Source organism: Physeter macrocephalus, chromosome 16 (assembly GCF_002837175.3).
Source record: "Physeter macrocephalus isolate SW-GA chromosome 16, ASM283717v5, whole genome shotgun sequence".
In the NCBI taxonomy this organism is placed as follows: domain Eukaryota; kingdom Metazoa; phylum Chordata; class Mammalia; order Artiodactyla; family Physeteridae; genus Physeter; species Physeter macrocephalus.
In genome coordinates, this window is record NC_041229.1 from 99,915,237 (window position 1) to 99,937,608 (window position 22,372).

A 22,372-nucleotide genomic window follows, 5' to 3' on the forward strand; every position below is an offset into this window, starting at 1 on the left:
AGGGTCTGTCATACAGAGTGAAGTAAGTCAGAAAGAGAAAAACAAATACCGTATGCTATCACATATATATGGAATCTAAAAAAAAAAAAAAATCTGAAGAACCTAGGGGCAGGACAGGAATAAAGATGCAGACGTAGAGAATGGACTTGAGGACACAGGGAGTGGGAAAGGTAAGCTGGGACGAAGTGAGAGAGTGGCATGGACATATATACACTACCAAATGTAAAACCAGTAACTAGTGGGAAGCAGCCGCATAGCACAGGGAGATCAGCTCGGTGCTCTGTGACCACCTAGAGGGGTGGGATAGGGAGGGTGGGAGGCAGACGCAAGAGGGAGGGGATATGGGGATATGTGTATATGTATAGCTGATTCACTTTGTTATAAAGCAGAAACTAACACACCATTGCAAAGCAATTATACTCCAATAAAGATGTTAAAAAAAAAAACCCAAAGAAACACAACTGGTCTGTCCATTCTCCCTTTTCGGCTCGTGTACGGTGGGTAGACTAGGTATTCTCCCTTTACACAGAGAGGAAGAGGGTGACTTGAACATTAAGTCACTTGTTATTCTGGGCAGTGAGATTTAGTGCAAAGGCCCTGGTTGGCGACTTGCCAAAACAGAAAGGACAGTGTTGTCAGAATGTAACAAACCGAGAGTGAAATAATGCCATTTTCAGCAACATAGATGGACCTGGAGATTATCATACAAAGTGAAGTCAGTCAGACAGAGAAAGGCAAATATTTGATACATATACATACACTGTGAACGTGTTTCTCCAAGGCTTATTCCCAAGCATCATTGTCCACAGCTGAAGCCAAGATAACCTGTCCCTCTCAGATATATGGAAACTTCTTCAATCTAATTAACCAACCCAATTTTCCTTACAGTATGATCAGCTATCCTTAAAGGGGAAAGGGATATTATGCGAAAAAGGAAGGTGCCAGGGGTGAAGGCAGGTGGGGAAACAGGGCATTCCCACCTCAACCATCCAAAGCAGATCATTTAGTGTAGGCCCTTGGCTATTAGCAATGTAGCGGCGAATTGAAATGTTCGGATTTGGAAAGTCAAAGACGCAGCCTCCTTATTGATCACCAATTACCCACCAAGTCTCCTATTACTCTGTAAATACCTGGCTGTTTTCCAGAGCAAGCCCAAATCAGAGAAGAAAGGAGATGCAGTACCAGGAAAACCTTCATCTGGCCAGACCCCAAGGCAACATCCGTTCAGGGAACAGGAAGTTGTGAGAGGTCCAATTGCCTTGTGTTAATATAACTGAAGCCCGTCAGGTGTCTACAATAATCCATCACTTGGGGCAGCCTGGGGAGAGCCTTTACTCTTTATAAGCAAAACCTCCTAAAATTTAGTATGTTATTATTATAGGTACTAACGATTAATAAGGTGAGTAAAATGTATCATTTGAATATTAGCACTGAACAAAGTTTATAAAGCTATGTGCTTCTCCAGAGAAACAGAACCAACAGGATGTATGTATGTATGTTTTATAAGGAATTGGCACAAATTCATAACATGTGATTATGGAGGCTGAAAAGCCCCGAGATCTTTAGCTGGCAAGCTGGAGACACAGGAGAACTGATAATGTAGTTCTAGTCCAAAGGCCTGCAGGCTCAAGATCCAGAAGGAACCAATGTTTCAGCCTGAGTCTCAAGGCAGGAAAAACCAATATCCCAGCTCAGAGGCAGTCAGGCAGAAGGCACGCCCTCTCATTCAGCCTTTTTGTTCTATTCAGGCCTTCAGCTGACGGGATGAGGCCCACCCACCTTAGGCCGACAATCTCCTTTACTCAGTTTACAGATTCAAATGTTACTCTCATCCAGAAACACCCTCCCGAATACACCCAGAATGATATTAGACCAAATATCTTTTTTTTTTAACTTTTTATTTTATATTGGGGTATAGCTGATTAACAATGTTGTGATAGTTTCAGGTGCACAGCAAAGGGACTCAGCCATACATACGCATGTATCCCTTCTCCCCCAAACTCCCCTCCCATCCAGGCTGCCATGTACCATTGAGCAGAGCTCCCTGTGCTGTACAGTAGGTCCGTGTTGGTTATCCATTTTAAATATAGCAGTGTGTACATGTTGATCCTAAACTCCCTATTACTTCCCCCCATCCTTCCCCCCGGATAACCATAAGTTTGTGCTCTAAGTCTGTGATAGACCAAGTATCTTGAAACCCTGTGGCCCACTTAAGATATGTTTAACCCTCACAAACTGCATGCTTATATCTATGACATTGGTCTCTCCTCTAGGGTCAAGATACCTTATCTCTAGAACCTGTATGGTCTGCATGAGGTATTGGAGACAGATTATTTAAACTGCAGAAGAAAAATTATGAATGTCCTTCCTGAAGTTCTTAGATGAGCAGCAATCAGATATGTGGTCTCTGGGTAGGTTTATATGGGAGGTGGGATACCAGTTTGAGTCTGTGTTTCACCAGGATGGCTGTAGGGGGAACATGAAAAGATGCTCACATCATTAATCATTAGAGAAATGCAAATCAAAACTATAACGAGGTATCATATCACACCAGTCAGAATGGTCATCATCAAAAAGTCTGAGAATAATAAATACTGGAGAGGGTGTGGGGAAAAAGCAACCCTCCTACACTGTCGGTGGGAATGTAAATTGGTGAAGCCACTACAGAGAACAGTATGGAGGTTCCTTAAAAAACTAAAAATAGAATTATCATATGATCCAGCAATCCCACTCCTGGGCACATATCTGAAAAAAAACAAACACTAATTCGAAAAGATACATGCACCCCAATGTTCATAGCAGCACTATTCACAATAGCCAAGACAGGGAAGCAACCTAAGTGTCCATCAACAGAGGAATGGATAAAGAAGATGTGGTATATACACACAACGGGATATTTCTCAGCCATAAAAAAGAATGAAATATTGCCATTTGCAGCAATGTGGATGGACCTAGAGATCATCATACTAAGTGAAGTAAGTCAGACAAAGACAAATATTATGTATCACTTATATGTGGAATCTAAAAAAAATAATACAAATGAACTTATTTACAAAACAGAAACAGACTCACAGACATAGAAAACAAACTACTGGTTACCAAAGAGGAAGGGGAGGTGGAAGCATAAATTAGAAGTATGGGATTAGTAGATACACATTACTATATGTAAACTGGATAAACAAGGTCCTACTGTAAAGCACAGGGAACTAGATTCAATATCTTGTAATAACCGATAACAGAAAAGAATCTGAAGCTGTACACCTGAAACTAACATAATATTGTAAACCAAATGTAGTTTTTTAAAAAAAGATAGATACAGCCATCTTTCTTTAAATCCAGAGCTTCCTACAGGGAAGCTCTGGATTTAAAGGAAGGATTGGACTAAGGAGGAGCTAAGGAAACTTACATAGCATTGTTCTAGATGGGAGAAGAGGCAGTTAGATAAGGGAGAATAGTTGATAACGTGAACTAATGTAATTTAGTGAGAAGTGGTGAATGGATGAACCATAAGCTGGAAGGGAGGACAGATAAGATGACTTAATGAGAGCAAATGGGAGATAAGAGGAGAGACCAGTTAAATGTGAAAAGCCTCAGACTATATTTTTGAGAGAGGAGATAACAGTGTGAGCTCATCAGGTATTCAACAGTGCTGACTGGAACCAACTAGAAGATAATATCTAGGGCTAATTGGAACCACCCCTTCTCAGCTTTTAGGAAAGAATGGATCAAACTTAGCCTGGAAGCCCAATGTCTCATGGTCATCAAGGCACCACCCTTTCAAACTACTATTAGCCAAAGTCCACCCATTCCTGGCACTTTCCCAGAACATGTCTACGTCAGAGAAACAAGTAGAAGGTAACTCCACAAGGGCCTGCATTATGCTAGGTCACAGGTTAAGAACACCTTGGGTGATCAGAAGTTGAGAGGAGCTGGAAAGCCTGAAGTGGGTTTATACCTCATAACGCACTTAGATGCGTATGATGACCCATTACTCTGGAGAACAAAGAGAAAGCCCTTGACACGCTTATAACTCCACCCTCCTGAGGCATGAAGTGCAGGACGTTATTGTGTCAAATCAAATGGAAGCATTTTGTGAGTCATCTTTGGGACTTTGGAAGTGCCAGGGAGGGTGTTGTCCACAGGCTAACCTTCAGTGCTATTAGAGGGTGCTTCCCAAAGTGGGGTCCCCAGGGTGGCAGCATCAGCACCCCCTGGGAACTTGTTAGAAATGCAAATTCTTAGTCCCACCCTGGGAGTGGAAGCCCAATGGTCCGCGTTTTTAACAGGCTCCCCAGGTGATCCTGATGCACGGTAAAGTTCAAGAGCCACTTTACTTTGTAGGGAGCTACCCATGTGGGATGATTTTAGGAATGCCAAGCCTTCTGGTCGAAATGCTGAGATACTAATTGTTCGCTGTTAGAGTTAATTTTTCAGGTTTGAAGTCTGGTATCCATCTGGGAAAGACGAGAGGAGTAGCTTCATCTACTTCCCACTTTAGACAAAATCAAACTAGGTAGAGTTACACTTCCAAAAGAGATTTTAAGGGTCAAGTTAAGCACACATTGTCACGCCTGTGCTCCGCAACGGGAGGGAGGGGCCACAACAGTGAGAGGCCCGCGTAATGCAAAAAAAAAACCACAAGAAGCAAGATTCATATCTAGCTTTGTAATATGTGTAACTCACTTGTCCTGAGTCTTGACCTCTGAACAGTGAGCTGCTGCAGAGGTTAAATAACATTGGTAGACACACTGTTGACCTGCGCTCTGGAGCCCGTGAGCCACAACTACTGAGCCCATGTGCTGCAACTACCGAAGCCCACGCTCCTGGAGCCTGTGCTCTGCAACAAGAGAAGCCACTGCAATGAGAAGCCTGCGCACCGCATCGCTCGCCGCAACTAGAGAAAGCCCGCGCACAGCACTGAAGACCCAAGGCAGCCAAAAATTTAAAAATAAATAAATTAATTAATTTAAAAAAGAATAACACATTATCCTGTTCTGTTCAACACCCTCCGCCCCTCACCAAATCCTTTGCCGTGGGCTAATAAATTATGGACCCAGAGACTGTTCTCTGTTAAATTAAGAAAAATCATTTCAGGAAGATATGAACAGGAATTTTTTCTTGAAAACAGTAATAGGTGTAAGGCAAGATTTTCCTAGCATCTCTCAAAGTTTATTAATAGGTTTCCAAAGAGCTAATAAAGTCCTATTCCTTTTACTCAAAAGACTACATCAGTCAGGTGGGAAGCTGAGAGACAAGAGCTTACTAACAAACAAAGAATGGCAGAGGATAGTGATGTAAAACAGTGGTTTTCAAGTCATTCTACCTAGAATTAAATCAACGGCTTTCCAGCTGTGTGACATTAGCAACTCATTTAACGTGTCTGTGACCAATTTTCTCCAAGATTCAATAGCAGCGATATTAGTGACTCATGCCTAGGGTTGATAATGACGATTAAAATGCCTGAACTTCTTGTAAACTTGTGGTTGGCACATAGTAAATGTTCAGTAAATGGGATTATTGTCATTAGCAAGGGTTAAACAGCATTTTTTGCTCAAAAGCTGTTGCCTGGAAGAATCTGTGCTTAGCAAACTTTCTACTTCTGTGTAATTCCAATTGGCTTATAAGAAATTGTATACTTACTGCTCAAACTATAGAATTTCCTTTTTCTTTTTAAAGATGGGCTGTTGGGTGTTATTTTTCTTTCAATTTTTTAAGTTTCCAGAGAAGAAAGGCATCTGAGGGTAAATTTGGGCGAAAGAACTGATCATGCTTAGTTCAGGCCCATTGTAGTTTTCTTTGTGGAGCTAGACTGTCCTCAGAGGGTCACATTCTGGTCTGCTCTGCAGCCAGGAGGCCAGCTTACCGGAAAGAATCTTTGCAGGCAAGGGGGAGACCTACAATTTTCCAGTTCTTTTTTCCCCTGGGTCAGCAAACATTTCAGGGTAGGACTTGTAGGAGGTTTTCTAGCTGCAGAGCTAAAGCTTCATTTGCCAACTGGCTTTATTAGAAATAAAACTACATTCTGATCTACATCTTCTATATCCTATGACTTATTACTTAATTGATTTCAAATTCAGAGGGGAAATAGAATATTATTTATTTGACTTCCCAAATTCCAACTCTGCACAGCTCAGAGCCTCTTGAATTACAGGAGTCAAAGCCAGTCTATCTGTATGCCTAAGAAACCTTCCTTTTTCTTTTGTGTGTCAGGTGTTGGTGCTCTGAATTAGGTTGAGCAGCATGTCCTCATCATCTACAGGAGAGAAGGTAGAAAGAATCAAAGATCTAGAATTAAGAAGCAAGATTCAGGGCTTCCCTGGTGGCGCAGTGGTTGAGAGTCTGCCTGCCGATGCAGGGAACACGGGTTCGTGCCCCGGTCCGGGAAGATCCCACATGCCGTGGAGCGGCTGGGCCCGTGAGCCATGGCCGCTGAGCCTGCGAGTCCGGAGCCTGTGCTCCGCAACGGGAGGGAGGGGCCACAACAGTGAGAGGCCCGCGTAATGCAAAAAAAAAAAAACAAGAAGCAAGATTCATATCTAGCTCTGTAATATGTGTAACTCACTTGTCCTGAGTCTTGACCTCTGAACAGTGAGCTGCTGCAGAGGTTAAATAACATTGGTAGACACACTGTTGAGCTAAGAAGCTATATAAAAGCAATCATGATTGTCAAAGTCTCTGAATAAATGGTGATAAATTTCAGCAAAAGCTATTAGTATTTAAAGAAGGAGCCAAACGATGTTTTGGACTAACCTGGGAAACGTACACTCCAAATGAAGTTCAGCAGAAATTGATTCTTTGGTTTATAGGTAAGCCAGGAATGAATGACAGCTCCATCATAGAAAACCTGGTGGGAAAAAAAGACCTTTGAAATTTGTGTTCGTTGGTCACAACGTATTTTATTATATTCAAATTTAAAACTGGCTGTTCCAATGCCCCTAGAGATCATGATATTTACCCCAATTAAGGTAATTAAAAGTGATCTTTGGCAAAGCAGTGGCATTTAACCTCAGGAGAAAACAGAACAAAAACACATGGCATAAAATTTTGAATAGAATTGGCAATTGAGGGACATGACTGAAAGTCTTACGTTCGACTCCTCAAATCAAAATTTGAAGGAAAGAAAAATATTTCACAGCCTCTTAGGAGAAAAAGTGTTCCACAAGGAAAGGATTTTTAAAAAGACAATTATCATGGGGTTCTGAAATAATTTATATAATCTCTAAATTAAAATATGATATTTTCTCTTTGATCTGCTCACCAAATCCTTGAAAACATTAGCCCAAAAGGAAGACAGCGAGTTAGAAATTCTGCATGTGTGCTACCCAACTGAGTTTTCTGCACATAAAATGGGTACTCCTCACATGGAACATGTGAAATATGTTTGGTGATCAGTAAATGAGGTATAATACCCATAATCATATCATCCTGAGTTTAATTCTATAACTATTTGTATTTCCACCCAACTTTATTAGCCCTCCATTGTTTGTACTATTGAGATTATACTATATATTTTATGTCTATCTTCTTTTTTACTACTTTTTGTCCCACTTCTTCCCTCCCACATGAGGTTCTCAAGTCCTTATTGTATAAATTTATTAGCTGCATAGTATCCTATAACATGAATGAGTCCTATGTTTCCTGAGGTCTAAATGATTTATCTGGTTCAGTGATTCAAATCAATGGGTAAGATGGAAAAAAGGCAATTTAAAAAATATGAAAAGCCCTTATTTGGATTGTAGAGCAATGAAGCCAGAGCTTAGGCTGTTTCAGCTGTCATGTTCCTAAGTGCCTCAGTGAAAGGCTGCTTAGAACACATAGGTGGGAGAGAAGAGAAGTGTGATGATTTTGTCTAGTGCGGCGATTTTCTCAGCCTTGACCCTACTGGCATTTTAGGCTGAGTAATCCTCGCTGGGGAGGCACCATAGGGTGTTTAGCAGGATCTCTGGCCCCTACTCACTAGATGTCAGCAGCAATTTCTATAGCCTGCCTAATTTGACAACTAAAATTGTCCCCATACATTGCCAAATGGCCACCGGGAGGCAAAGTAACTGCTGGTTTAGGCTGCTGCCAAGGGCTCTAGGAGTGACAGCTGCTTTTAACCACTAAAAGTGGCTCAACTGCCTTTGGCTCTCTCCATGGCAGGTGTGGTGGAGCACATGAGTCACGAGATCTCACTGTAGGGATTAAGGGCTGCTGCAATGGTGTCTGCTGAACAAGCCTAAACGGAGCTCTTAGACCACGATACTTATGGGCCGTGAAGAGACTGCACTGAAATAACTTCACACCAACCTGTCCAAATGATCCCTTCCATTGACCTGCAGGCCAGGTTCCTGGCAGAAAATATTTAGCCTTATGGTTAAAGCAGTGCAAATTGAGATAAACTGGATATGCTATTATACTTACATTTGGTGTGATAGAAACCTCCTATATCAAAATCTTCCTAGAACTTTCCTTATGCTGATGTTGATACAACATGGGTACATTTTCAATAATCTTTTGTGAGATAAAGACCAAGTAAAGTCTATTTCTAGTTCAAGACCCTCTCAGATCTTTCCTCCAAACTCCTCTGATAATTTTTTTAAAAAAACATTGTTGGGGCTTCCCCGGTGGCGCAGTGGTTGAGAATCCGCCTGCCGATGCAGAGAACACGGGTTCGTGCCCCGGTCCGGGAGGATTCCACATGCCGCGGAAAGGCTGGGCCCATGAGCCATGGCCGCTGAGCCTGCGCGTCCGGAGCCTGTGCTCCGCAACGGGAGGGAGGGGCCACAACAGTGAGAGGCCCACGTACGGCAAAAAAAAAAAAAAAAAAAAAAAAAAAAAAGTGCTTTCCTAATTTCTAAACAAGATTGACCATGTGACGTTTGCTTGGTGATTTATCTGTAAAAGTTACACGTTGATCTCATAATCCAGTATCGGTTGAACTGCTCGATGAGTGATTTATTGGATTTCTCTTTATCCTAAATGCCAGCAAAAGACATAGGCTATCCAGTGGGCTTACTTTTTCATTTACTACATGTAAAATCTGGAAGAGAAACAATGTGAGAATTATAAAAGAATAAATGTTTGCCACTATCATTGAAAAGTAAAAAAATAAAATAAAAAAGAAATCAAACGTAGAGATTTGTATAAAAATGATTCTCTTCACAGTACGACCAGCCTTTTTCTACCTCTCTCCAAGTTACCCTTCCTCCCGGGCACTGCCAAAATGGCCAGAGTCAAACTGCACAGCGCTCAGAATTTTTACCTGAGCAAGAACGGCTGTGGCAGCTCCTTAAGCCCCCTCATTTGGTGAAAGAGCAGAGGTCCTCGTCCTTATTAGGGTTCTCATATCAGGTACTAAGTTCCCCAATACCTGGTGTCCTTGGAAAACTTGAACTCTTTGAAAATAGACCCCATGTTTTAACTTTTTGCCCATGGCTCTGTGCCACACAGGAACGGATGTACAATGCATATGGAGAGAATGAGTGACTCTTTCAGGGTCACAGAACTAATAAAGAGCTGGGACTGAAAATCATGCTTGGTTCATTGCTTTTGGGACTCCATTCCATTACCTTGGGAGATCTGATTGCTACACCTGGTCTAGACTTCTCTCCTGAGTTTTACAGCCATCTTTCCAATTAGCTTCTAGATACCCAGTGGATATTTGAAATATTCCTCTCCAAGGGTACATGTCCAACACAGAAATCCAGATTTTTGGGAGGTCCTTTTTTTGGCCACACCATGCAGCTTGTGGGATCTTAATTCCCCAACCAGGGCTCGAACTCGGGCCCTCGGCAGTGAACGTATAGAGTCCTAACCACTGGACCACCAGGGAATTCCCACAGAAATCCAGATTTTTACCCCACTCCCTATTTGTTTTCTCTCCATCTCAGTCAATAGCACCACAGCACAACCAGCTGCCAAGCCAAGAGACCCTAGGATTTATTGCCAATTCCTTCTTTTCCTTTATACCTGCATCCAGTCTACCATGGAATCCACTCACTTGTACCTTCAAAACTGACCTCGCATCTATTCCCTTCTCCATGAGCAATGCCCTGGCCCAAACTACCCCTGTATCTCTCCTGGACCACCTCTGTAGCCTTGTAAAGGAGCACCCTGCTGCCAGTTTTTTTCTCCTTCTAGAGCAGCTGCAAACATGAAATCAGATAAAAATTACTTCACCAGCTTGCATACAGCTCTCTAATTGCTTCCCATTGCAATCAGGATAAATCTGAAATCCTAACGGCCTCACAGATACTTCAGTGAGTATACCACACTCACTGCCCTGGTCCCTGAATCTCTCTCCAACTAACCTTCATTGATTCACTAAACTCCAGCCTAGTGGGTCTCAACCTATCAGACCCAAATGCTCTAAATCTACAATAATCAATTTTAATGACTCTTTTATTATCCCTAAATAAAATTCATAGATGACCTATCTACACATATTTCTTTAAAAGCCACAAGAATCCACTAATTGTAATATAAAAGAAACAAAAGGAAAGCAGATATGTAGCTACTCAGGAAGACCTACAGAAGCACTCTGACACTTATATCAAGAGTCATCATGTGTGAGACTGCTGCTAATACAGACAGACACAGAGATTTCAAGCACCACAAAATTCAGGAGTGAGATTTTTCCAGAATGAGGAACAACTCAGCAAAGTTCTAAGCAAAACAATGTGCAATTCAGATATGTAGCTATGTAGCTACTCAGGAAGACCTACAGAAGCACTCTGACACTTATATCAAGAGTCATCATGTGTGAGACTGCTGCTAATACAGACAGACACAGAGATTTCAAGCACCACAAAATTCAGGAGTGAGATTTTTCCAGAATGAGGAACAACTCAGCAAAGTTCTAAGCAAAACAATGTGCAATTTTCCCTTGGTTTATATGTATAAAGCTTATAAAAGATTCTGTTTATATGTAAATGAAGGGTAAGTTCTAGGTTCAGGTAATTATAAACAGGTTTGCACCTACATGAAAGAATGGGGAAATATTTGAAATTCATATGGGACATGGGACAATTCTTTGCTGTATAGGATTGTTCCTTGACTTGCAGGCTGTATAGCGTATTTTCTTTCCCTTCAATCTTGTTCAGAACAAAGCTGCATACATTTCCAAAACTCTCCAGGGAGCAAAACCTTTTTGTTTTAATAGCCACATCAATAGCTCTGTGGTTCATTGAGGTTGCCGCTTTCTTTCCAATTCCTTATACAAGGACTGCTTTTCCTCTGGAGTTTTGCCTTGATGACTCTTTTTTCATATTTTAGTTCAATGTCAGCTTCTCAGAAGACCTTACATTGAGTATCCTATTCAAGTGGCTTTACTTTCTTTTCCATAGTTATTCCTAGCTCACATCATCCTATTTATTTCTATTACCATTCTTATCATAATCTGGAATTTGAATCAGTTATCTACTTATTTATAGTGTCTTTCTCCCCAGCTACACTGCAGGCTCCATGAAGATAGAAGCTGTTTACTGTACGTTATTACTGCCAGCAACAGTCAGGCATATAGTAGGTAAATAGAAAAGAAAAATTTAAATGGAAATTAGCATTGAACATTCTGATAACCACCTGTTCTGAATGTCAGGAGGACAAAAACAGAAGTATAATATGGACCTTGTTTTTGGAAAAGGAGGAAAGATCTTGCTCAGATTCTAGACCATTGTGAGGGAACTGAAGTATCACGGCATTACTACAGTAACAGAAGTAGCCCAAATAAAGCTGCCTGAGCCTGAGTTCAGTAGGGCACAATTCAGTATTGAGGGTGAAGATAGGATACGGAATTACACCAAAGTTACTCATTGTTGGCTCTAAAGCTTAAGGGACACTTGACAATAAGCCCTAACAGCCTCATAGGCCTCTTTGCCTATTAGGTATACCCTAATACTTTGGGAAAAAACCTCACTTTTTCAATTTCCATTGTTTAAAGCTTTCGGAGTGATTTATATTTACAAAGCACCTGCATGTTCATTCATTCTTTGATCTGTCACATTTCTATGATTATTTTAAGTTTTAACTTCTTTAATATTCCTTGGAAATTGCATATGCATTCCCTGTATTTGACAGACAAGGAAAACCGGGACTCGAGGGCTTCAGGTGGCCAATTTTATAATCCGGTTGGGGATCACCTTGGCAGTCTAGTACTGTCAGGCCACTGTGTCAGACAACTTGTTTACCAGGGATTGCTTGTTTAGGATTGATTCTACCTTCCATAATCCTTCATCCATCTGAAGTAGTTTTGTGAATAATGATGGCAGTTTGGGGGAGGGCTTCAGACAAGACTTAGTAAAGGACAATACAAGGTCGTTGAGACCTTAAGTCAACCTGAATGCAACAGACCATCAGCATACTATTCTCACGTCCATTACCGCTACCCTGGTCTCCTGATTAGAGTTTCCGGTGTGAGTAGGAAAAAGACCAAAGTCCTTACCATGAGCTGCAAGGCCCTGCCCAATGTGGCGCCTACCTTGAAGCAAGCCAGGCCTTGGTGCTTGGGATACGGAGCCTGAAGGCAGGGCCAGATGGGACGGCGGGCAGAATCTGTGCTGCTCATTGTGAGGTGCCAGCACAAAGGGGGTGTCCCTTTGATTTCCTTTTCTACCTGCCTCACCTCTGAGTCCTGACATCTCCATCACAAACCACATGTTCCATTGCTAGCTTTCACACAACTATATTTTTTAAAATCAGCCCTCTAAGAACCACTGTGAGAGCCTATTACTCTAAGTATCAGAAAGGCTTGCTTTTGGAGAATGCCCTGTGCAGAGGGCACAGTCATCCTGCTTACCCCTGTTTCCCCCACCATCTCCTTCCCTTTTAGTCTCCTCTACTTGTTCTCCAACCTTCTGTATTCCATTTGCAATGGTCATATTTCAGCAGCCTGGGCACAGATCACCACCTCTGAAACAAAGACACTTTGCACAACTTTTTTTTTAAACTTAAGGCAAAAACCAGAGTGTTTTCTGCTCTCCAGAGCCCATATCTTCCCCTAAAGACAATGTCATCCTACCTCAAATATGTCCTCCTAGACTACATTAATTCTACCTGTTACACGCATTCATAATCCATCTTACTTTTCCTTCTGAGCATTTAGAATGGTTCATATACCTGCAAGATTTCTAAATTAACATTTGCCTTCTTTGAGACGACCTAGTGTCTGCGGTCTACATGACCTGACTATGTTGGGAAGGGTTCTCCATCAGACTCTCTCCAGGTGCCGGAGTGAGACTGGGCAATGCCAGTGGGGAAACGAGCCGTCTGAAAGTCCCTCTTTGGGGAGCAATCAGACGCCTGGGATCTGAGGGTCGATTGAGGTCAGTCTTCATGGAGGTTGAACACTAGTTTCTGCTTCCCCCTGGTGGCCGCAGGGAAGCAGTGGAGTTTTTAAGAAGGGATTTAGTCAGAGCTGTATCTTAAGAAAATTTATGCAATGATGTTCTGGAGGGGAAGAGAGGCAATTAGATAAGCGCGGCCAGTTAAGGATGTGTGATTAAGTAATTCAGGTGCGTAGTGGTGAAAGAACAGAGGTGCCAGCGATGGGAAGAGAAAGTCACGTGCAAGAGCATTTGGTCCAAGGATGACTTGGTGGAAAGTTCCGCAGTGACAAGCAGGAAGACGTGGGAGGAGAAGAGGAGAGACTAATTCCAAGCAGCTTCAGAGAACAGCAACTTGCAGGCAACGCCCCTTCACTCATTCAGCAGCATCCACTGGACCCAAGGGGAGGATAATGCGTGGGGCTCTGAGAGTTGAGGAGTTCTTCACTTTTAGGAGGGGACAATCGATTCCAAGCAACCAGAGGCTCATAACTCAAAGCACCATCAGCTGGGGTTCACTCATACCTGGCTCTTCCCCAGAACATGTCCAAATCAAGGAAACAAGCATAAGCAGCGGTCCTCCTAACTCCACAGAGGATTTCATGATGCTGGATCCTGGGCTCTGAGCTCCTCAGGCAACAGGAAGTTGAGAGCAGCTGGGAAATCCAAAGTGTTTTTATACCCGATGCTGCACTCAGACATATTCGATTAACCCAGTTCAGAGAAGAAAGAGAAAGCCTTTAAACATACTGTCAGCTCCAGCTCCTGAAGTCTGAGCCTTCCTCGATCACTTAGGTATTGAAAACCATGGTGTCATATAAAGTGAACACAGCATATGGGGTGCCCATAGTACTGTCTTTTCTAAGACCTTTGAAGTGCTCAAAGAGACGGCATTCACAAGCCAATTTTTGATACTATATGGGGTGATTTAGGGTCTGCATCAGTAGCCACAGAACTTGCCCAATATTATCACCTTGGGAAAGAGAAGGCAACAGGGTCAAAAGGTCCAACCTTGACTGCTCCAACATTTTGTACAAAGTCAACTAGACAGAGTTCCATTCTCTTCAGCAATTTTTAAAAAATTCATTTTGTTGGAGTATTTGCAATGTTGTGTTAGTTTCTACTGTACAGAAAAATGAATCAGCCATACATATACATATATCCCCTCCCTTTTGGACTTCCTTCTCATTCAGGTCACCACAGTGCATTCAGTAGAGTTCCCTGGGCTATACAGTATGTTCTCATTAGTTATCTACTTTATATATGGTATCAGTAGTGTATATGTATCAATGCCAATCTCCCAATTCCTCCCACCCCTCCCTTACCCCTTGGTATCCATACATTTGTTCTCTATGTCTGCATCTCTATTTCTGCTTTGCAAATAGGATCATCTATACCATTTTTCTAGATTCCACATATATGTGTTAATATATGATATTTGTTTTTCTCTTTCTGACTTACTTCACTCTGTATGATGGTCTCTGCACAGCAAAGGAAACCATAAGCAAGACGAAACACAACGCTCAGAATGGGAGAAAATATTTGCAAACAAAGCAACTGACAAAGCATTAATCTCCAAAATATACAAGCAGCTCATGCAGCTCAATATCAAGAAAACAAACAACCCAATCAAAAAAATGGCGGAAGACCTAAATAGACATTTCTCCAAAGAAGACAAACAGGTGGGCAACAAACACATGAAAAGATGCTCAACATCACTAGTTATTAGAGAAATGAAAATCAAAACTACAGTGAGGTATCACCTCATACCAGTCAGAACGGCCATTATCAAAAAATCTACAAACAATAAAGGCTGGAGAGGATGTGGAGAAGAGGGAACCCTCATGCACTATTGGTGGGAGTGTAAATTGATACAGCTACTATGGAAAACATCATGGGGAGGTTCCTTTAAAAATTAAAAATAGAACTACTATATGACCCAGCAATCCCACTACTGGACATATACCCTGAGAAAACCATAATTCAAAAAGAGACATGCACCCCAGTGTTCATAGCAGCACTATTTACAATAGCCAGGATGTGGAAGCAACCTAAATGTCCATCAACAGAGGAATGGACAAAGAAGATGTGGTACATATATACAATGGAATATTACTCAGCCATAAAAAGGAATGAAATTGGGTCATTTGTAGAGACGTGGATGGACCATTCTCTTCAGCGATTTCTTTTTTTTTTTTTTCCCTGTGGTACACAGGCCTCTCACTGCTGTGGCCTCTCCCATTGTGGAGCACAGGCTCCAGAAGCGCAGGCTCAGCGGCCATGGCTCACAGGCCCAGCTGCTCTGCGGCATGTGGGATCTTCCCGGACCAGGGCATGAACCCGTGTCCCCTGCGTCGGCAGGCGGATTCTCAACCACTGCGCCACCAGGGAAGCCCTCTTCAGCGATTTCTTAATGTCCTCCTCAGAGGTCAGATTGTCTAACCCTTTGTTCTCTTTTTATTTTCTAACCAGGCTTTACATATTCCCAGAGAGATACAGTGGTGTATTAGCACTGATGGATGCTCCTAGGTGAGCAATGCACATCTCCTGGAGAGTCTGTTTAATGGGAAGGTTTTCAAAGTGCCTATGATCTATGAGCTTCGGTTTTCTTCAAGTTGGTTCCTATGAAAATATTGATTAATTTCTCCAGTAGTGTTGCTCTTTCTGCACTGGGATTTATACAAGCATAAGACTATGCTATCGTGTGGCGCAATGTAGTCAAAAAGAAAGGATGGATATGGCAAAATTTCCTGGAGGATCTATTCTAAGATGTACTTAGAATAGCTGTTAGGTTTTTTTTTTGACCTAGAGATGTTGTAAAAAAATTACTGAGCCATTAATAGAACTATGTGAAGGTTTGGGACTCTCTGCTGTAATTAACTTGTAAATTTTCCAAGGAAAATAATTATTTTTATATAAAAAAGGCAATCTTGCAAAATAGCAATGGGAACTCTAAACCCAAGGCAAGCAGGAGAGGATGTAGATGCACATAGGAGTATCCCTTTCAGAGGCTCAGTATCTAGACTGTCTTAAAGGGAATGTTGGCTGATCCTGGTGCAGGGTTTATTGAGAATGAGACGAAGGTGTTCTGTTTTCCTTACTGGGGGAGACAGGACTGTAGGTGGGACCACTGGACACTTCAGCCTAGTGGGAGATTTTTTCTCTTTTTTTCCTGCATGCATGTAAGTGTTAATGAGACACAGCTGAAGTATTTTAGTGTTATTAAACACTTAACTGAGAGTTAAAGTGAATCAGGTATCTGGGGATCACACTGGATAAAAACAAATGACAGTGAATTACAAATGACAAAGGATAGTGGTTTACTAGTCCTGTACTGGCTACACTCTGGTCCATGTAAAAAGCCCAATGTATACTTAGCCTGCTTGTATTATTTTATTAACTGGATGTGGGTGAATCTGTTCTAATCATGGCTCATAGTCCAGAAGCAATAGGTAAAATGTGACCAAATACAATTTGAAAAAAGTTAAACAAACTTCAAGGGCAAAAATATCACAAGTAACATCAAAAGACAACTGACTGCCTGGGAGGAAAATATTTGCATCTTACGTCAAAGATAAAAGCATAATCTCCCTAAAATATAAAGAGCTCTATAACATAATAAAAAAGAAAAAAATAATCAGAAAAATGGGCAATGAAAATGTTCTTAAATTTATGAGATCTTTAACTTTACTACAAGGATACAACATCACCTATGATTTTTTCTTGCCAAAAAGGTTTAACTTGATTCTAATTATCAGGAAATAACTAGACAGATTCTGAATGTGGGTCTTAAGTTAACTAGGCATAACTCTTCTAAAAAGACATCTTTATAAAAAACAAAATAATTCAGGAGGCACAACTAATAAGATGAAAAACAGCAATAAAAATGAGCAAAATATTTGAACAGACAATTTTTCAAAAGAGATATACAGATGGCAAAGAAGCACATGAAAAGTTCTGCAACATCATTAATTATTAGGAAAATGCAAATTTAAACCACAATGGGAGACCACTACATACCTACTAGAGTGGCAAAAATTAGAATGGCCCATACCACCAAGTGCTGGTGAGGATATGGAACAAGTAGAAATCTCCTAAATTTCTGGTGAGACAATCATTTTGGAAAACAAGCTAGTAATTTCTTTAAAAACTAAGCATACACTTGTCATACAACCCAGTAATCCCACCCAAGAGAAATGAAAATGTATGTCTATGCAAGGATCGATGCACAAATGTTTATAGCTTTATTCATAATAACCTCAAACTGGAAACAGCTTAAATGTCTACCAACTCATAAATGATTAAACTACTAGTAGAGCCACACAATGAAATACTACTCAACTACAATGAGAAACTACTGTTACCCCTAACAGTTCAAAATGAATAAATCTCAAAAGCATTACGCTAAGTGAAAGAAACAAGACTCAAAGGAGTATGAACTCTACGATTTAAATGACAATTTGGAGAGGACAAAATTATAGGGACGTAAAACAGATATGTGTTTGGCTGGGGCTAGGGATGGGAGATCAGCTGACTGCAAAGAGAGGCATATGGGAACACTTTGTGTGATGGAAATGTTCTGTATCTTGATTGTTGTGGTGTTGACATGACTGCATACATTTGTCAAGACTCGTGGAACTGTACACTTTTTAAAGAGTGAATTTCATTGTTTGTAAATTTTGCTTCATTAAAAAAAAGTAATAAGTATTTAAACTGAAAAAGAAAGCTGAAGGCCAGACTTTAGTACATTATAAAAGATTAAAGGGATATAACAACCAAAAACAATGCATAAATCTTTATTGTATTCAGAATATAATAAGTAGTAATAAATAGCTATAAAAAGCCACACTGAGGACAATTGGAAAAATCTTAAATTTGGCCTGTATATTACATGATCACCCTAATAAGTCTGGAGGTTTCTAGAACCTCAAATGCAGTAGGTAAGGAGGAGAAGGTCTTGTTTCACCTTACTGCTGTTTCCTATGTTGCCTCTTGTTTAACCATTCCACTCCCGAAATTGAAATATATTCCATTCACTGACATATATATTAATGTACTTAATTATTTTAAGTACTTAAAATGTAGTTTAAATTTTTTAAATACTTAAAATAGAAAAAGGAGACTTTTTTTCCCAGCATATAGAAAGCACTTGGGTGTTTACTGTAAATTAAAACAAATAGAGAAATGGTCATGAAAGCCTGAAGACAGAGGCTCAAGAGTAGAAGTAAGAAAAATTTTATAGAGATATAGGCAACCACATTTTCAATGCCTCCATCCTCACCCAGAAGTTACTGCTCTCCTAGAGATTTAATCAGGTACTTTTAAGACTTAAACCAAATATTCCTTTACCAGTTTGCTAACAATTTGCTAACAATAGTTTTGCAGATTGGCAGATATGAAAATTGGAGACATTGATGTACCTACCTGTGCACAAGCCTTGGCCTTCATTTGTACTGGCTTTTAGCTTCCTTTACCAGTTTGCTAACAATTTGCTAACAATAGTTTTGCAGATTGGCAGATATGAAAATTGGAGACATTGATGTACCTACCTGTGCACAAGCCTTGGCCTTCATTTGTACTGGCTTTTAGCACTGCTGATCTGGATGGCAATATCTATGAAATGATGTTTTAATGTGCTTTTTATTCTAATGTACATAAAATTTCACAAGCATAATTATTAAAATTAGTAGATATTTGTATCTACACTCAAGTGGAACATAAGTATTTTGTAAACTCTTAAATAGAAAAAAATGTTAATGAATTATATATTTTTCTTTTTTACTGCTCTCCCGTCCACCCCCAATCTGTTATAAGGTATCAGGTTTGCCAAGTTCTGGAGATGCAAAAATACAGGGGGATGGTCCCTGCTCTTGGAGATCTCATCATATAGTTGCCTTTACTTTTAGAACAGACTATGAACGTAGCGATAAAGTCAACATAATACAAAGGACAGTTAAATGCATTTACCTAATTTCTAATTCCTGTAAATTTCTGCTTTCCATGTTCTATTAAAACAGCACAAAATCACTGAACTTAAGGAACTAGGTGTTCTAGAGAGAAAAAAAAAGCAGAATGCATTTGAAATAAATATTCATTCAGGCTCCTTTTCTCAGTGAGATTTTGAATTTCTCATCTTCATTTGCATCTTCTCTTTTGAAGAAAGGAATTTGAATGCCATAAAAATATCTTCAGGCCTTGCTAAAAATTATTTACAAACCAGCCTCACTGATAATACCCAAGAGTTTGTTAGAAATGCAGAATTTCAGCTCTACCTGCAGACCTTCTAAATCAGAATACACATTGTAACACGATCCCCAGGTGATGTGTTTGCTCTTTAAAATATGAGAAGCACTAATGATGGCCATCAACTCAGCATGTAAATACTCTGAAGGCAAAACCTTTAGAGCAGTGATTGTCAAAGTACGGGGCCTCTGGACAGTTAGTATCAACATCATCTGGGAACTTATTAGAAATGCAAATTCTCAAGTGCCACTCAGTTTTACCAAATCAGTAAGGTGGGGCTCAGATTAAGAGGGCTCTTTCTCCTTTTCTCTTTGACATGGACTTGTGCTGGGGATTGGTCAGGTATATCATATGATTTGGACAACAGGAGTTTCTTATGTGTTGAAAGATGGGACTTTCAATGTGACATTTGGATTATTCATGATTTTGGTCTCGCTGAATCCTAGAAATAGCTGAGGATACATAACAGAGATTTCTTTAAAATGCTTGATCTTGGGATGCTTGAATACTAGTTCTGAGACAGGAGAGTGTGCCCAAATTTGAGAGTTTATTTCTTCTCTCAGCTCCCTTTCTCTTCCGACCCCTTTCAGACCATGTCAGAGCTTTGGGGCTCAAATACTTGAAGTGGGTTGAATTTATGGAGTATGGGGTGGCCTGGAACATAAGGAGACTTCCATGGATGGTGACAGGACCTCAGGACTCTGTGGAGTGTGACATGCAGAGAGGAAACCTTATCAAGGCCTCTGTTGTCCTTTACATTATTCTTCATAAATCTATTGTGTTTGAGAGAAGAATTCAGCCTTTGCTATGTGGGGTAACCAACTGTCTGGGTTTTCCTGATGCTTTCCCTGTTTTAGCACTAAAGTCTCCTGTCCTGAGCAAACTTAGATGGTTGGTCATCCTATGTACAAACTTCAGTTGTTAGTTTCTGATGTTGAAATTTCAGAGTTGCAATAAGAGTTTATGTGCTCTTATCAAGTTACCTATTCCAGAAGGCCACCCAGATCTGCTGCGTGAGTACTTGTAAGGATCTTAGTGTAGTCATTATGCTTTTTCTTATTTCCTTTAATTAGGAAATATTTAAAACAGATAAGCATAAACATCACATAAATATTCATTGACCTACTCTCCAGCTTTATTAAATCCACAATAATTGGATATATTTGCTTAAACTTTAATTTCTGGTAGAAGTCGAATTTCAGGTAGAGTTGAAGTCCCCATGGCTGTTCCTGTTTCTATTCTCTTCCCTTCTTGCCCAGATGTGAGTTTGGTAATTATTCATTTCTCTGTGCATTTTATAATTTTATGTTACATTGATGGATCCATAAACATGTTTTGCAGGCTTTCAAACTTTAATTTCTGTTTTATTCTACAACTTTTGTTGTTGTGTTCAACACTATTTAGAAATTTATATGTGTGGCTTTGGATTATTTTAACTATTCTACGGTATTCTATTGAGTGAATCCATCATAAATTGTTTCCATTGTCCTGTTGATAGGTAGAATTTTTTCATATTTGGCTGTTACACGTAGTGTTTGTACTTGAGTGTTTTCTGCACACCCAGGAATGGGATCACGAGGCCATAGGTGTGCAGGTCTGAAAACTGACTCACTTGCTCTGTTGTTCTCTAACATGGTGTGACAGTTTAGTCTTCCTAAAAGAATGAAAGCTGTTCTCATTTTCACCAACACTTGGTGCTTGCAGATGTCTCACTTTTTGACAATCTGAGGGTGGGATGAGAATAACTCAGGCTTAATTATTTTTACTAAACTTTTTTATTTTTAGATAATTGTAGATTCATGCAGTTGTGTAATACATGATAGCTGTATAAGACATAATACAGAGAGAACAAGTATACCATTCCCTCAGTTCCATCCAACGGTAACATCTTGCAAAACTAGAGTACAGTATTACATCAGAATATTGACATCAATACAGCCAAGTCATAGAACATTTCTATCACAACAAAGACCCCCCATGTTGCCCTTTGACAGCCACTTCTACTTCTCTCCTGAATTTCTCATGCTACCCCTCCCCTCCCACCTCAGTCCTTTTATCTCTGGCAACCATACATCTATTCTCCATTTCTATAATCTTGTCATTATAGAAATGGAGTCATACAGTATGTTAGTTTTGGGGACTGGCTTTTCCCACTCAGCATAATTCCCTGGAGATTCATTCATATTGTTGTATCAATCATTCATTCTTTTTTGTTGCTGAGGAGTAGTCCATGGCATGAATATGCCATAGTTTGTTTAACCATCCACCCATTGAAAAACATCTGGGATGCTTCTAGCTTTTTGTTATTACAAACAAAGCTGTTATAAACATTTGTATATATTTTATGTAAATACAAATTTTCATTTCCCTGGCATAAATGTCAGAGTTCAATTTCTGGGTCATATGGTAGTTGTATGTTTAGTTTTTAAAGAAACGGAGAAACTATTTTCCAGGGTAGTAATATTTTACATTGCCACCAGAAATGTGTGAATAGTCCAATTTCTCCACAGCCCTTTCAACATTTCATGTCGTCATATTTTTATGTTAGCCACTCTGATAGTTATACAATAATATCTCCTTGTGATTTTAACGTCCATTTCCATAATGGCTAATGATGTGGAACATCTTTTCATGTGCTTACTTGCAATCTGTGTATCCTCTTGTGAAAAGATTGCAGGTTTATATAGTTTCCATTTGGCTAGTGAGTATTCAGTATCCTCTGAGGCTCCTTTTAGTATCCTAAGTGCAACTAAGAAGATTTATCTTCAGTGAAGACTGCATAAATAGCCAACTTGACTTTTTTTTTTTTTTTTTTTTTTGTGGTGGTA

The 22,372-nt window shown here is 40.2% G+C and overlaps 1 protein-coding gene across 1 annotated transcript in view; it reads left to right on the forward strand.

Moving 5' to 3' along the window:
- Positions 1 to 22,372, forward strand: part of OOSP1 (oocyte secreted protein 1) — a 57,298-nt gene that overhangs the window by 29,097 nt on the left and 5,829 nt on the right. The window contains 1 exon segment of the mRNA XM_055091380.1: positions 19,772 to 19,886. Coding sequence (XP_054947355.1) covers positions 19,772 to 19,886 — 115 coding nt within the window.